Raw genomic sequence first — 16,036 nt, 5'->3', positions numbered from 1 at the left:
CAGCAAGAGGACCTTCATTTCCTTGGGGAGAAGAAAGGGAGGAGTTGAGTGATGGAAAGAAAACAGGCTTCAGTTCTGAAGTACCTTGGATTGCCCATATCAAAAATAAAAACACAAATGCCAGTAGGAAGGTGCAGGATTTAGCACTTTGGGCTGCCAGCCTGACACATTTCCACTGGAGAGAGCTGGGGAAATGGCCTAAATGCTTTGATATATTTAACCTGCGGAAAAACATACAATTAGAATTCATGTTCATGGTATTTGTTTCTGAATATCACACACAGAAAATAATAAGAAAAAAATGAACAGGGAACAGCTTTCCATGGATGAGACTTCCATATTTATTGTTATTCCATGTGCATAGAAAATGGCAGTGAAGTTCCTTATGAAATAGGCAGGGAATGGGAGAGGTGTGGATGTACTGGACCGGACTTTGTGCTTCAAAATTACACTATTCATTTTTTAAAGTTTGGGCTTTTTTTCTCTTGGATTTCTTTTTGTGCACTATGCTTCAGATTCCTTTTCCAATGACACACTGCATTACAAATGGATGGCACTTGAGACCGAGGTGGCGTTTCCATATTTACACGCACGCAGAATGTACACGACGCAGTAGCATACAATCCTGACATTTAGTAATAGCGAGGAAACAGGGGCAGCCGGCGGAGCTTTTCTGTACAAACTATCAGACCAAGACTTTTATTCACATAAAAAAAAATCAGCTTTAATTTGCTCTGACCTACACACTTTCCAAATTCATTGTACTCAATTCTCAAACCTTTCATCACATCGCCCACACCCTCACCAGACTACAGGAGCTACAAGTAATGATACCTAACACCTAAACAGAGCAAAACCGTCCCTGCCAGTTTTCCTCCTGACAATTCCTCTCTCAAAAGAACCCCAAAGCAAATCTTCCTTGTTCCTTCTTGTCTTTCACTTTCGCATTTCATAACCAAAGCCACTCGGGGCCGTTTCAGTCCTTCTCGAGCCAGACGAGAACCACGCTGGGTTGTTCTCTCTGGTGCTACACCCAGGAGTCAGGGGAGCCCGGGTACTGTTCTGCTCGGTAAGAAGATCGTCTGGTGGAATAAAAGTCTACATAATTGGTGGTTGATTTCAGTCCATACTGTGTTGTGTAATCTGAAGCAGCAGGAAAGTGAACTCGGTCGTCGAAGTAGGGGTCCTCGTAGCTGTGTGGGGACTGCAGGTACAACCGGTAGGCATCGTAGTTTTTCCTGGTGGTATCTTCTTGGCTGTAGTATAATTGCTGATGCTGCTGGCAAAATGATAGAAAAATAAGCTTTCAAGGTATAATCAACAGGGAAAATACTTGTTTCTCAAACACACACACATTGTAAAGAACCTTTCCCAAGTGCAGCTCTACCAGTGACAGTAACACAGGTCTCAAACCTCCATGAAATGTACCCAAGGAAGCGGTACATTTCCCTGAGCCTGCTGCATGTCTCCTCCCACACCCCTGGGAAGGGAGCACAACTTCAGAGCGCAGGTGTAGGAGGTACAGAACCTGACCATACCTACGAACCCCCCCAAGCCCAAATCAAATCAGAGCAGAGGTCTCAGACCCCGCTCGTAAGGGGAGAACTCGTAAGGGAGCAGGCGCAGCACCCCCGGGCTGGGACAGGGCAGTGCCCAGAGCCACAGCCCCTGCTGAGCCTGGGCAGCTCCGGGCTCACCTGCAGCCGTCGGTTCTGTTCTCTCGCTGGTGAGGAATAGGAACTGATGTAAATTGGGGAAGCTTTGCTGGAACCTGGCAGAAAACAGTTTAAGGATAAACTTCAGTCTTTATTCTTCCACCTCTTAAGTCTATTGGCTTCTGTTTTGCCTCTTATGTAGCACTCAAACAATTAAATCTGCAGATTTTAGCATCTACTAATGTAGATATATATAAAATCTAATAACAGAATAAAGGCAAATGTTGTCCCTCAGCAGCAGTTACAGTGAAGCCAAGAGGCTTTTTTATGTTGCTGGTTTTTGTTTTACAGATTCATAACGTTTAAAACAAGGCATTTCCTTCTCCTTAGAGACAATCATCTACTAATGTGCAACTTGTGTCACATAGTGAGAAGGAAAAGGGATATCAGAGAAAAGATTCTGATCTTTTGGTATAATTTAGTAATATAATGTTATAATATACAACTGCACGTTATTATTTGTAACATCATCATATAATGGGAATAAAACAATTTTCTGTAATAGTACTTGAAATAAAAATAAGAATTCCAACCACCTCTCACCTCCCAATATGCAAAGGGATCTACTCTGGTCCTAGTGCAGTTTTACAGAGATCAGCAGAGCCAGGTGACACCCTGCCCTGTGCCACAGCACCAAATACAACCAGTGGAAATGGGAAGCAACAGTTGGTACAACCAGCCCACTACGGGAAGTGCCTGTGACTGAACTCCTCCCCAGGGAGCCTTTCCCCAGTGCAGTTCCCAGCTCCCAGCTGGTCCCTTACCAGTGTAGATGTCCTTATGTGCCATGACATCGCCCTGGCTACTGTAATACTGCAGAGAGGGGTGTGTCCTGTCGTACTCCGGCCGGGGCTCCCTGATCCCCAGCAGAGCCGGGGACGAGGACGTGCTGCCAACTGGTGGGAAAAGAGAGGTTCTCAGGAGAAACAGACGCCTTTCACACACTCAGCCTTCCTCACCCCTTCCTGCCGTGAGGGTTCACAACTTGGGAGGTGGGAAAGGACAGAACAGTCACAGCTGTTCCTGGGTGAACCACCCTGGTGACAACTTCCACTGCCTCCCCTTGGCCTTGTCAAGCAGGAAAGCAACACTTCCTATGAGGAGTTTTTACTAAGTTGTCTTTGAAGTACAACAGCCTCTCAATATCATGTTAGAGCTGCTCATCTACTTCCTACTTGCCATTAAAAGAACTGGAGTAACACAGTTGTTCTGCTGGTGTATCCGGGGTGAGAAAGTGCCCAGATAGGAATGTGACAGTCGGTATCGGAATCTCCTTTTACACTTGGGTAGAATCCAGTCAGTTCCCTGAGCCTACGCCGTACTTGCTTCCTTGGTGGTTGAGAGGAACTCTGGCATAAAAGACACTATAGTTTACTTCTTGGAGGAAAATAAATCCCTCATGGAGCCCTTGTTTTTCAAGTCAACCATGTCATGAAGGAATGTGTGAGGGCTGTTACTTTTACGTAAAGAAGTAATTGAACTAGAGTACTGTAGGAACTAGCCACTGATTTTAGCAGCCATGGTAGGTGGGTATTTCTCTGTATTAACAGAGATCTGCTCTAGAGAGTCTTGAGAAGAGTAAATTGGATAAAATAAAATGCGAAAGGAAGACAAAATAGAAGGCTTCAGGTAGGTTTTGTACCAGCCCTCGGGAAGATGTAAATAGCACTGAAGGCGCTAAAGGAACAAAGGCGAGAAATAAATGAGGAGGAGTCAGAAAAGTAACATTTTTGTATTTGGTTGCTCATCCTAATGGGACATGACATAGTTGGGAATGACAACGGGCTCCTCGCTGTGGGTCTGTCGCTGTTTCTGCTGTCAGGTACCCACGTCCACGGTGCCCACACAGCGCAGGGGGAGCAGCTCTGGAGAGGGCAGTGGTTGGCACCAACGTCCAGCTGTGCACGCTGAGGATCTCACTGTGCGGGAACAGCCCAGGAACACCCAGAGCACCTGAAGTACTTGGCTCAAGCACCAAGGGGAGACAGCCTGACCTCCATGTTTTAGATGGAATTAGTAGCAACCAGAGAGGCTCTTTGAGTTAAAAACATGGAAAGCAGGTCCCCTTCGCCCTCCCTGACTGACCTGACTGCATGACAGGTGACATCTGCTGATTGCCTGTGGATAGAGAAGGGTGGGATTTGAATCTCTCTCTCTCCAGTGTTGATACTGGTGTAATAAAGTGACTTTGATTCCACCCATCCTGTGGAGTGGCAGAAAGAAAAAAAATCAAAATAAATGGCGAGTTATAAATAAACGGGGAGTTTTTGTGGCACCATTTTCCTGTGTAGGGTGATTCTGTACTTTACCTTTTTGTAAATGCTCCGGAGGTCTCGGTACTGCCACAGCGTGTTCAGGACCTGGGCCGCTGCCTTGACAACCTTCAGTGAGGACCTGGGCAAGGGAAAAGTGTTGCAGTGTGAGAAAGCCACGGAATTCCACTGCAGCAGAACAGTGTTCTGAGCTCCATAACAGCCCCACCCTGCTGCCGTGGGGCCAGGCTGGCCCTGCACCACCAGTGTGAGCATGGCCCAGCCTGGAGATCAACCCTCTCCAGCCTGGAATGTTCCCTTCAGGTCACCCACACGAGAAACACAGAGAGAGGGGTTGAAATAGCTACTGTCAGTGTCTGCAAGAATAAAAATCATTAAAGAAACATTCTGTGAAGTGCATTCCATAAAAATGGAGACTTCAAACTTTAAATCACTGTACAAAACTCCTAATAGCAGAAAAAGAATAAAAAATAAAAGAGAGCTGCTATTAAAAGTCTCCAGGCATCCTCACAGCGAGTCTGTGTTCTCAGTTCCGTGCTGCACTGCTGGAAACTTTGGTTGGGAAAACACTTTTTCACTCTCAAGAGCAAGACAAGGAAAGTTGCTGCAGCTATTATTAAAAATAAAACCAGGCTATCTTTTCATAGAGAAATGGAGTAAGCTGGGAATGGTACTGCAGTAGTGACTAGACATTAAATGCCACAGGAAATAAATGAGGAGGACATCTGTGCTAAACATATGTCTGTCTGTCACTGGATTCATCCAAATACAGTTTTTGGAAGAAAACACTGAAAAAATGCAGTCGATAGAGTTAATCACTGAGTAGATACTGAGTATGTTCACAAGATCTTAAATTTGCTTAGTTTAAACTTAATTGCCTCATAAATGTAAGTGCAGATGCAACTTCACACATTGCCCCCACAGAGCAGTGAGGTCATAGAATGGATCACTACACCCACACCTGCAGCTGCAATGAGCCTGGTCCCTTGGACATGGAAAGTGATATAAACTGGGAATCCTCAAAACAGTCTAGCTCCTGCTGAGACAGACTGTGCTAAAAACCTGGTGTGGTTAATTCACACTGACCCACGTCTCTGAGAAGAGATCCCTTCCTCTCCTTTACCATCTGATCCAATCTGGGAACAGCATGCAGGGCTGACTGTACCACCAGTGTCCCACTACCCATGGGAGGACAGGTGACAGCCTGGTCTGTGCAGGAGCCCTGCTGAGATGGAGAACAGTGACACTGAGCACAGCCCACAGCTATGGGGTCCCTGGGGCCTCCTGCTGCCCCACCCCACAGCTATGGGGTCCCTGGGGCCTCCTGCTGCCCCACCACAGGCTCCTGTTCCTTGGCTGTCCTGCTCTCACAGGCTTCATTCCCTCTACACCACCACGATGCCAGCACAGAACTCGGCTCACAGCCCCTGGAGCCCAGGGGTGGCACAGTGGGCAGAGCCAGCCCCCCTCAGCCAGCACTGGCCTGGCAGTGCTGTTCCAGGGGATCCCCCCGGCCACGTTCTCTTTCCACTGACCAAAGGGCTGCACCAGATACAACGAACAGCTGCTGGAAACATCCTGACAAAGGTGCTCACACAGTGTGACTTGGAAAAGCTCCAAGTATTCTATTAATCTTGTAGGAGTTTAAGAGGGGGCAGTTTAACTCATTCACCCTGAAGAGGCCCCATGACCACGCTTACTCTGGGCAGCTGTAGAAGCCTCCAGGAGCCTTGGATGGAGAACACCCTGCAGAGCACAGCGGCACCAGCTGCCCCCTCCCTCCCAGTGTCATTCCAACTGTCAGCTCCTCAGACCCAGACTGCAAAAGCAGATCTTTTTCACTCAAAAAAAATTTCCCGCATTCTTAAGCATTTGAAACGGAAACAGAGCCAGTTCAGGGATGAGCGCTGCAGCCACTCGCCTGTCCCCTCTCCCCTTGGTGATGTTGACCAGCTTCTCGATGCCGCCGGTGTCGGCGAGGGCCTTGGCGTTCTCCATGTTCTTGCTGGTGACCTCGTGCAGGGCGCAGCAGATGGCGGCCACCGTCTCGTCCGACAGCACGCTCGGCCCGTTCCCGCCCGGCAGCCGGTTCACCAGGTCCCGCATCGCGTATTTACCTGCAAACCCCCCAGAGAAACGGGTCAAGCCCACGGGCTGGGACCGCAGGCTGGAAATGGCACAGAACGGCAGCTGAGGGCAGGGAGAAGCAGCGCAGGATCAAACCCTGCCAAGAATCCACATTTTACACAGAGTCAAGAGAGACCGAAGATCAATTTTTGAATTTTTTTTTCCTTTTAGCTTAGAAGTGTGAGAAGCTGAATTTTGCATTAAAACGGGAGTATTTGTAAAAAAGGATTATTTGGAGAAAGCAGAATTGTTCAAGGAAAAACATTTGGCTACTTGACAGAGCGGTGCACATTCCTCAGCTTCATCTGTGGGAGGGTTAAAGGAATCTTTACATTAACTGGGAATTCTTTCTTTTGGATGTTCTTTTTGCCTTATTTGTTACCTGTCAGAGCTCAGCTCTGTCAGTCTCCAGCTGCTGACTGATGCCAGGGATAGGCTGCAGACAAGGGACAGAACTAAAGATAAGGTTTGGTTTTTCCCTGTTTAGCTGTTAATTGAATGATTGATTTTATTGAAGATGTGTATTTGTACAGAACAGTGAATGATGAAGAAGCTTTGCAGAAAGCCATTCACTATGTGTTTGTGTAATGAGCACGAGGGAAAAAAAATACTCAAAAAGGAAATCTGCAGGCAAAAGGAAACCCCCTGGAAAACCATCCCCACAATGCTGTCTGCAGCAGCACCCTACCAGTGCCATTCCTTTAGCAAGCTCACCCACATGCTGCATATTCCAACATATATTGTTATTTGCTGGAGTCCTCATCTCTCACTTCCTTCAGTGTGACCACAGGAGCCCATTGCTCCTGCCCCACACAGGCAGAGAAGCTCCTAAAGAGGATTTCTAGCACAGGTGATGTGTTTTATACAGAGATCAGATTCAGAGTGTATCTGGAAGCCAGAAATTCTTTCAGTTACAGCTTTGACTGGGAGAGGGAATAGGTGGAGGAACATTCCTGAACTGAAAAGTTCTGCCAGGAATGGAAGAAACATCCTGACAAGAGAATATCACCTGAGTTTGACCCACACAGGGCTGGTGCTACAGAACAGGAGTCTCTCTTTAGTAATTCCCCGTGTGTGCAATGCCTGCACTGCAGGAAAACATGCTCTGAACGTCCCAGATGGAGAAGCTTCAGAAACACATAATAAAGTTCTGTCCACCTGCATTTCTCTTTTTGAGAATAACAATCCTCCTATCTGTATAAACAGCTGTTATATCCCTGTCCCACAAGTCTACAGACAGCAAATGCTTCTGAAACAAAAAAGAGACTTTTTTACATCATGCCATGTATTAGCAGGGTTCACTGAAGCCACAGCAGCCTGAGGCTGAGGCACATTCAACAGTAACAGACTGAGGTTCCTCATCGAGGCAGGAAAGATGTTTGAGGTGTTTTCAATGCTGGATGAGAAAGGCACAGATGAATGCTTAAAGTATTAAATATTACAATTGACAAGTGAGAAACAGAAAGTTCTAGCAAGCAGCCCTGTTGATGACTTAGTTCAGCAAAGGCACACGTACTGCACTATATCTGGGTTTTCCTGGACATACTTTACCAGAAGAGGATTTCTTCCCTCTCTCTCTGTGCAATACTGTTAAACAAAGCACTGCTGTACTGGCACCAGAGCTGTCCCACCCCTGAGAGCATGTGAGGGACCCAAACCCCCCAAAAAGGTGGGTGCTGAGCTCCAAGGAAGCTGAGCTACATTTCCATCCCATTTGGCACTGAGGGTTTCCTGTCCAGTTGGGCTGAGCTGAGGTGACTCCCATCCATCAAAGGTGGCCAGTGGCAAACTAATATGGCAACACTGCTCTGAAAAGCTGCTGCTGTCACAAGGATTCATCTCTGTGACACAGTACCATGCACTGTGCTGTTCCCATCAGTGCAATCTCATCCCTGGCTTTCCCCCCAGTCCATGGTGGTGCTGGTGCTCTCCCCAGGGCGGTCTGTACGTACCGATGAGCTCCTTGTTCCGCACATCCAACGCCATGTTCCTTAGGGCAGTTGCCACAGAGGACACCACTCTGTCGTTGTCCATCCTCAGCAGCTCCACGAGGATGGGCAGCCCCTTCTCCTTCCTGACGGCGGCGCGGATGTAGGCTGCGAACTGACAGAGAGCCCCGTCACCCCAGAGCCCCCAGAGCCCCCACACCACCGCGGGCTGCACCGCCCTTCTCTGGGCTGGGGACATGGCAACAAAAGATGACATGTCCAGTGTGTGCCTTTTCTGGGATTATAAAGAGCTGTCTCTGCCATTTTTCACTCATTCCTCTTACAAAGCACTGCTTAAAAAAGAGATAAAATACCTGAATAGATGACAAACACTGAAAAGGGAACAGAGTGGTCTGGGTTTTGTTTGTTAGGTTTTGGGGTTTTTTTTAAGACCAGTTTTATATTGGTCAAACTTAAAAAGGCTTAGTTGGCTTGCTGCAAGCAAAGGAAGCAGCTTATGTTTGCTGGGTTTTTTACTCTCTCCATGACAAAAACATGACATCAATAAAGTGTTCTCATGTGCTGCTTTTGTAGCATATTGTATGCAATGGCCAGAATGTATGGAAATAAATAATGAAATAGGGAAAAAGGCAAATTTTTTTGTGCTGGTCTTATTTCAACAGCACCTTCCCACCAGAACTCAGAGCTAGAAGACACCAGAAGATTATTTTGACCCACTATGTGCTGGAAGGAAGCCTTTTCTGTTTATTTAAAACAAATGGTACCAATTTCAAGGCCAGTTTCCATATGGCTCTTCCTGCTCCCTCCCCTTTCCACAGCTTTTCACTGTGGAAACATGACTGCAGCACATGAGCACTAATGCACAGACAAGAGGGGAACACTCAGGTGCACGTGAGAAAATTGCATATTCCCCCCAAATGCACTCCAAGATCTTATTAGAAAAAGCAACCAGAGTACAAGGAGAGGAAGAGGAGGAAGAATTCCCATACCTTCCAGTTGCCTGCAGAGAGGTTCTGGAGAGATCCTGCAGAGCCCTCCAGAGTGGCTGGGTTGGAGCTCTCTGCCAGAAGTGTCAGGTACGGCTTCACCACCGATGGGTGCCAGAGCATCTCCACCCCTTTAGGAGACTTGGAAAATCCTGGGATAGGGCCAACTCCATCCCACTGAGAAAGGAACACAGATTTGTAACAACACAAAACCTCCATTTTTATTCAGCATAGGATCATTTTCATCAAGATACGTCCTCCCCCACCGTGAGCCAAACCCCATCTGAGGCATTTGTAGTACAAGGAAAATGCAAACCTGATCCTCCTGGGAAGTTTTTTTTTTCTTCTTTTTTTTTTTCCCCCAGCAGCTTGGCTCCGAGTCTTTGCTGGGTGACTCCTTTCCCAGCAAGTCATCCAGCTCATTGATCCCCAGCAGCCGCGCCTGGGGCACCTCCAGCTCCAGGCGGTAGGAAAGGTTCCTCAGGGTGCACACACAGTTCTCCACTGTCTGAACCAAATCAGAGAGATGCCTTGTCACCAGTTCTTTCTCACACAGAGATAAACCAAACCAGTCCAGCAGAGGTGAAATGGTGCTGGGAGCACAAGCTCTAAATTCTAATGCTGGGCTCTGGGCAGTGCTTGGGCTGTTTCTCTGGGAAAACTGCAATCTCTCTTAAATCTGACACTACTTATAACAGTGGTCTCTGCTATAGTGGCTTATTCTTTAGTATTCTGAAAATGAAAAGCACAAGAGCTTATTATTTTATTGAGGCATGACTTCTGCAGCACGGCTGCAAACGAGAAGTGATGCTGTGCTGTGCAGCTGAGTTTGGCTGTGCCTCCCAACCAGGGCTTGGGAGCGATGCCAGTTGAGCTACGGACACCACCGTGCTCAGCTGAGCCACACAGAGCCCAGAGATCCCAGCAGACAGTTCAGCACCATCCCATCTGTAGGTGAGCCGTGCACACACCTTGCTGTCGTAGTCTGAGGTGTTCACACAGGTGTGGATCACGTAGAGCAGCGAATCGACCAGCCCCTCGCAGGACCTCATCTGCTTCCGCGCCTCCTCCCCGGCGGAGCTCAGGTTCCTGAAGGTTGGGATAACCAAGGAACATGGTGTAGGCAAGGACAGACAACCATTTATTAGACAGTTTGCAGAAGGTGTTGATGTAGCTGATTGGTAATTCATCGGTCAGTAACTCTTAGTGACTAACTTGGTAATTTTCTTATTTTTTAACAGAAAAAAAAAAAGAACAATTGGAAAAGCTGCCTAAATGATGGAATCCTGTAATTTATAGAATAAAACAACTCGTCTGTTTTTAAAACTACAGTATGAAAAGGACTTGGACAACATGACTAGTCCTTAAAAGGGAGTCTTCTAGAGGAGCAGATACCTCAGGCATCCTGTTGTATTGCGCAGAACGAGGGAAGTCTGGAATTTAATTTTATGATCATCGTCAAAGGAGGAGCTGTTCCATCCCGAGTGGGGCACTATCACAGTGTTTGTCAGCGTGGACAGAGCGTCTCTAATGATTGTCATCTTCACAGCATCACACGAAGACAAGTTCCAGAGAACCCCTTAGAAGAGATTTCCATTGCAGTAAAGTCAGCAGACACTTGGCAAACAAACATGAAGCAACATTCAAACTTAAAAGACATCACTTTAAATATGTGGTGTGATTCTAGAGCAGGCAGAACTTGGAGAGCCAGCATCCAAAAAGGAGGAAAGCAATGTGGAACAGCAGAGGAGGGTATTGGTTTTTTTCCAATGATACGAATGGCCTGCCCTGACATTCCTGCTCCCTCGCACTGTACGCCAGGAATCAGGCACTGAAGAGTACAGTGGATGTAAAAAATTTTCTTCCTGGAAACAACAGCAACAAGTCCAGAGCGTGTTCCATTGACCTACCAGCCATATGGAACTGCCATCCATCTTTTATCCTTGGGCACAAATCCCTAGTTCCCTGCCCTGCACAATCTCCGTACGTTACATCCAGATACGGAGGTATGAGACCTGACATAAGTCACCAGCAGAACTGTGTATGCAAACAGTATGCTAAACACAGCATTGAATCCTCTTTTTCATCCTAAAACACAGCATAAAGTTCATCCAAAGTCTCACCAGGTGCTGATCTTACTCAAAACACTTCCCTCACACACAGTATTTTCCTGATTGTGAGGTTGCACAGCCACGCACACTCAGCAAACCTGGCCGGCAGCAGCTCCTCAACAGCCCCTCAACAGCTGCCCAAACCACTTGGGTTCCCCTTTGACTAGATCTTGAACATCCATTTCTTCAAAAATAAATTATGAGGGGAGCAGACAGCAAATGCTACAGGAGTTCACAAAAATGAAAGTTTATAAGACAGCAAAAGTTTTTAATACAGCCACACAAAAATAAGAATGACAAATCTTTGCATGAGACACCTCGTTGTCTTCTCTTGAGGGGGGTAAGAGAAGCCCCTCTAATTAAAGGGCTCCATGGGAGAATACAGACATGAGGAGATTTACTGATTGATTTTGTCTTGATTTCTGGTTACAGGCAGCTGAAGTTCCTCCTGTGTCCCACAGGGGTTCCTAGAGCTCCTGCTCTCGGGGTTCAGCTCACACACAAGGGTAGTGCAGCCCTGCTACAGAGCTGGCTAAAGAGTGGATGTAAAAGGCACTTCCACAGAAATGGCACCTGCAAAATTAGTCCTGTAAGACAATTTTCTGGATATGATTAAACTATGTACAAAACTACTCCCTAAAGAAAAAAGACCTACCAACAATGAATGCTGCACATTTTAAAGTGCTCGGGGATTCTTCATACTTTTAATACCACCATGGACCCATTTTAGAGCCATGTTAAAAGTATTATTTATGATTCTTAGCTGCAGCTCCTGTACAGCAAGACTTCAGTAACAAAAGAGAATTGATTATCAACTGGGAAATTAAAATATAATTTAAAGAAAAGTACCCTCTGAAGTTGTTGTGCTGGATTTTATCACAAAAGTTCCTCCAAGAAGCCCATAACACTTGTGCAAATATTATCTTCTCCATGGGGATTAGCCTGGGAGCAAATCATGGGAGTCCCACTGAGTACCCAAGGCCAAACCTGCCCAGAGGCTGGACTCACACAGAGGCAGATCAGTTCAGTGATTAATGATTTATTTACTGAGTTCAGTATGCGAAGGCAAAAGCTCCCCCAGGACCCTTGGTCTCTTAATTGGGGAGAAGCCTTCAGCTGTTCACCCCGAAGCAGAGCTGTGTTACACAGCCCTTCAGCCTTCACCTTAAAATGAGGACACAACCTGATTATTTCTAGGTTCTTATTTTAAGATAATTGGGACAAAATTTAGTGCTTATTACAAATAAACCTGGAAGGTAAAGGCAGTTATAATCTGGGAGGTTTCCATTCAAAGACAAGGAAAGTGGTATTAGGAGCTGGTGGAATGCTGTATTAAGGTAACAGATTACAGGGTAGTTTGGGATGCCTCTTTGTTCCTCATGGTTGTGGAGGTACACTTAAAAACAAGTATTTAGCTGTTATGGAATCATCTGCCCAAGTCCAAAGAGACAGCCTGAGACCGCAGGTAGAGGGAAAATTTCCCAGAAGCTATTTTTCAACAGCCATTAACTGCAACTTCCATCACTGTGTAAGAGGGAACAACCCCCACACAAACAGCTCTGGACCAAGGACTGCTGAGGCCATCTACCCACCCTAGCAGATCCCTGCTGGCCCCAGCACCTCTGCATGTGGAAGGAGAGGAGTTTCTGCTCCCTGCTTAGGTGATACTCGAGTGTGTGTCAATCCAAGTGCCGGCTCCAGCTGCCTGACAGCCACATCAGGAAAATCACACACACTGTGAGTGCTTGGCACTGCCTGGGGGAGGGAGGAGCCTCAGAGGAAGGATGTGGTCCAGGAGGGATCAACCAGCTCACCTGTTACCAGCTCCTTGACCTCGGCATCGACCGACTTCCGCAGCAGCCGCAGGAGGGCCGGGATCCCTCCCACGTTTTTCATGGCTATTTTGTTCTCGTCAGTAGACTTCCCATAAACCAGGTTCCTCAGTGCACCACAGGCATTCTTCTGAACCTCCAGCACTCTGTGATCCAGGAGATCTACCAGGTGCTTGATTCCTCCCAGCCTACAGACCTGGAAAGTAGAATTTCGGGACCATCAGCACCCACCGATCTCACCCATCTCACTCCACAGATGTAAAAGCCTTTTGTTTTTATGGGAACCGTACATCCCATTCCACTTCCAGAAGAAACAGCTGCTAAACCTTCCTGACTTGACTGTTACATGGGACTGAAATTCCTGGGAAGCCCCCCACCATTGCAAAGACTGAGGGGCATTTTTAGTCACTTGCTGTGTTCAGAGAGTTGTTACTGCTTTAATTGTTTCCCAGCAATGCAGTTTTTAAAGTAATTTCCTATATCTCTGAAAAATTTTTTAGGGACTATTAGAAATAAGTGCTGATTATCACAGTGATCGTCACCAGAACATCAAAACCACCACGACCTCTTCATCTGCCTCCCAGCAACAGTGAATTATGTTGGGCTATCTTCTTAGAAAAGTTGCACCAGCATTTTATTAATATAAACAAAATTTATACTGAAAAGAACAGATAACACACACACACATAGAATGTGAATGAAAAAGCAAATTCCTTCAGACCAACAGCTCACAGCTGCTCTGCAAAAAGAGCAGCTCTTCAAGTGCAAAGTTTCTAGAAATTTCAACAATACTCTTAATATTCACCCAGATGTATCCCTCCCCCACATCACAGTGACATAAACACTGTCCTCTACGTATTTCTAGGATTAGACTCCTTTCCTTTGCCTGACAGATCACTCATTCCCTTAAAACACTGATCAAAAACAGTGAAAGCCTTCTAGAGCTCCTGGTTGTTCTAGTCTCCAGTCATCACCTGGTTACACAAAGCCAGGCTCTGGCAAACAAACTTTACAGTTCTGCTGGATTACATGACCTGAGGTAAAAGATTTCCATAGAATTCCCATGCAGCTCTTATGATGGGAAAAATTTGTGTTTGTGTATGTGTGTAACGACACATCTGCAGGTACTGCAATATTAGCATCCTTGTGGCACACCCAGAAACACGAGGTCACAAACACTGTGTTGTGCTGAAACCCACGAGCAGAGGCAAGGTCTGGTGTGCTTGCCCTGTGCCAGGGGCACAGGCAGCACCTACCTCTGTTTTGACCCTGCTGTCCCAAAGCACAGGTGCTGCAGGAGCACAGCACATACCTCTGTTTTGACCCTGTTGTCCCCGAAGCACAGGTGCTGCAGGTAGGCGGCGGCGTTGGCCTGCACCGACGGGAACTGGTGCTGCAGCATGTGGATCACCTCCGGCAGCTCCGGATCCCGCCACGCAAACTCCCTGCAAGGAGAGCACAGTGCAGAGAAGGCATTACTCCCAAACACAGGGTGTTTACTAAGTGCAAGAACATCTTGTCAACAATTCCAGTTTTGTTCTGGAGTACCAGGGCGAGGAGGAAAACCAGACACATTGGGATAACGAGTCACATCACCTTTTAGTCTTCTAACTGGACAGGGACACTATATCCGTGGAGCTTCACTTGGCTTGTGGACCACACAAATACAAATATACACTAAAGTTACACCAACTCAAATGTTCAACCTACATAAATATCCCAAAAATTAACTATATAATGCAACTGATACCCCCTCAGCAGTGCTGCTCAGGGCCATCTCTTCCACAACATTTTTCTGTCGGTGCTCAGTGTTCTTCCTAAGCTGAAGCCAATTAAAATCTGCACACCCTGAAGTGTCATAGGCAGGATCAGGTGCAAGAAGTTTGTTTGATCTGAGTTATTCAGGGACTGTAAATTTAAAATTATTAAAATAAAATACCCTTCATTAAACCACCATGATTTTGTGCAGACCAATCCTAGAATAGTCATGAAACACACCCATGTCCAATTCACAGATATAGAAATATAGTCATTAACAGTTGCTGGGCAATCTGCCTTCTGTAAAGGAGGACTGGGGGGTGATGAAGTAGTATCTCAAGTTTTTCCATGCTCAAAAATCCAAGTGAAAAAAAAAAAAAAGAGCCAAATATGTTCCAAGAACAGTACCTGGGGAGTTGTTCCAAGGCTAATGTTGGCCTGGCCAGTGAAGTCTTCCCAGGACTCACCCAAAGAGGAAGCTCAGTTCTGTGCCCACTTTGAAGTGCTCAACAACTCCGAGGTTTATTTCTCCATACTAATGATAGGAAAACCTTAGGGAAAACTGCCTTTCTAGTAAAACTAGTAGCTTTCCCTCTCATTCCAGAGTGGTGCTTCCCAACAGCCCACTCTGGGGCTGTGCAACCCTCTCCTCTGGCCCCTGGCACAGCACCATATGCACATAGGAAACTGGAACAGAGTAAATGGAAGCTATTCCACTGGGAGATTACAAGCTAAGAAGGTGCATCAGCAGTGACAACTGAGTCAGAATTTCTTTAAAGTTCCTTGCTATGAATGTGAAGCACCCCTGTTATAAGTAACTCTTCCTGCCACATGCCAGAGCAGTCAGCCAGCAAGTTTTTACTTAGAGCTAGGATTATCCTATTAACATCATTTGGATGAATGTACCACTCAGTTGAATGAAATTAATCCAGTCTCTCAATATCTATTAAAATAATTTAATATATGAATTTCCACCAGTAAATAGAATAACAAAATCCATTAAAGCAGTGCTTTTATTGTCAAGATGGCAGGACAGGCCCAGGCTGGAGGAAGTGCCCAGTGCTACAACACGCTGTAGGCAGGACCGGGATTCAGTGTGAGGCTCCCTCTCACCATCTCTGCTCCAGGTTTCCCTGGTGCCCAGGGTGCCCCTAGGACAGCCCCCAAGGCATAGCTGAGCCCAGCTCCTGCAGGAGCAGCTGCCCCACTTCCTGCTCCCTCTGAGCCAGCAGGATGTGCAATGTGCTTCCACAGCCAAGGATTGCCTGGAAGCTGGCTCAGTGAC

The 16,036-nt window shown here is 46.6% G+C and overlaps 1 protein-coding gene across 8 annotated transcripts in view; it reads right to left on the bottom strand.

Moving 5' to 3' along the window:
• Positions 1 to 317: 317 nt before the first annotated feature.
• PKP4 (plakophilin 4) overlaps positions 318 to 16,036 on the bottom strand; it is a 72,011-nt gene continuing 56,292 nt past the window's right edge. For 4 of the 8 annotated variants that reach the window (XM_017823782.1, XM_017823784.1, XM_017823788.1 and 1 more), the window contains 13 exons: positions 14,306 to 14,438; positions 12,976 to 13,189; positions 10,446 to 10,629; positions 10,022 to 10,139; positions 9,367 to 9,558; positions 9,054 to 9,227; positions 8,068 to 8,218; positions 5,910 to 6,105; positions 4,025 to 4,109; positions 3,801 to 3,918; positions 2,480 to 2,611; positions 1,698 to 1,771; positions 318 to 1,279 (listed from right to left, as the gene is read on the bottom strand). In XM_017823782.1, coding sequence (XP_017679271.1) covers positions 1,028 to 1,279; positions 1,698 to 1,771; positions 2,480 to 2,611; positions 3,801 to 3,918; positions 4,025 to 4,109; positions 5,910 to 6,105; positions 8,068 to 8,218; positions 9,054 to 9,227; positions 9,367 to 9,558; positions 10,022 to 10,139; positions 10,446 to 10,629; positions 12,976 to 13,189; positions 14,306 to 14,438 — 2,023 coding nt within the window. In that variant the 3' untranslated portion in view covers positions 318 to 1,027. The other 4 variants (XM_017823790.1, XM_017823783.1, XM_017823787.1 and 1 more) reach the window with 4 other exon arrangements.

The sequence above is a fragment of the Lepidothrix coronata genome, unplaced genomic scaffold (assembly GCF_001604755.1).
Source record: "Lepidothrix coronata isolate B3197 unplaced genomic scaffold, Lepidothrix_coronata-1.0 Scaffold105, whole genome shotgun sequence".
NCBI lineage: Eukaryota > Metazoa > Chordata > Aves > Passeriformes > Pipridae > Lepidothrix > Lepidothrix coronata.
Note: the sequence above shows the minus strand (reverse complement) of the source record. Positions and strands in the feature narration are given on the sequence as shown.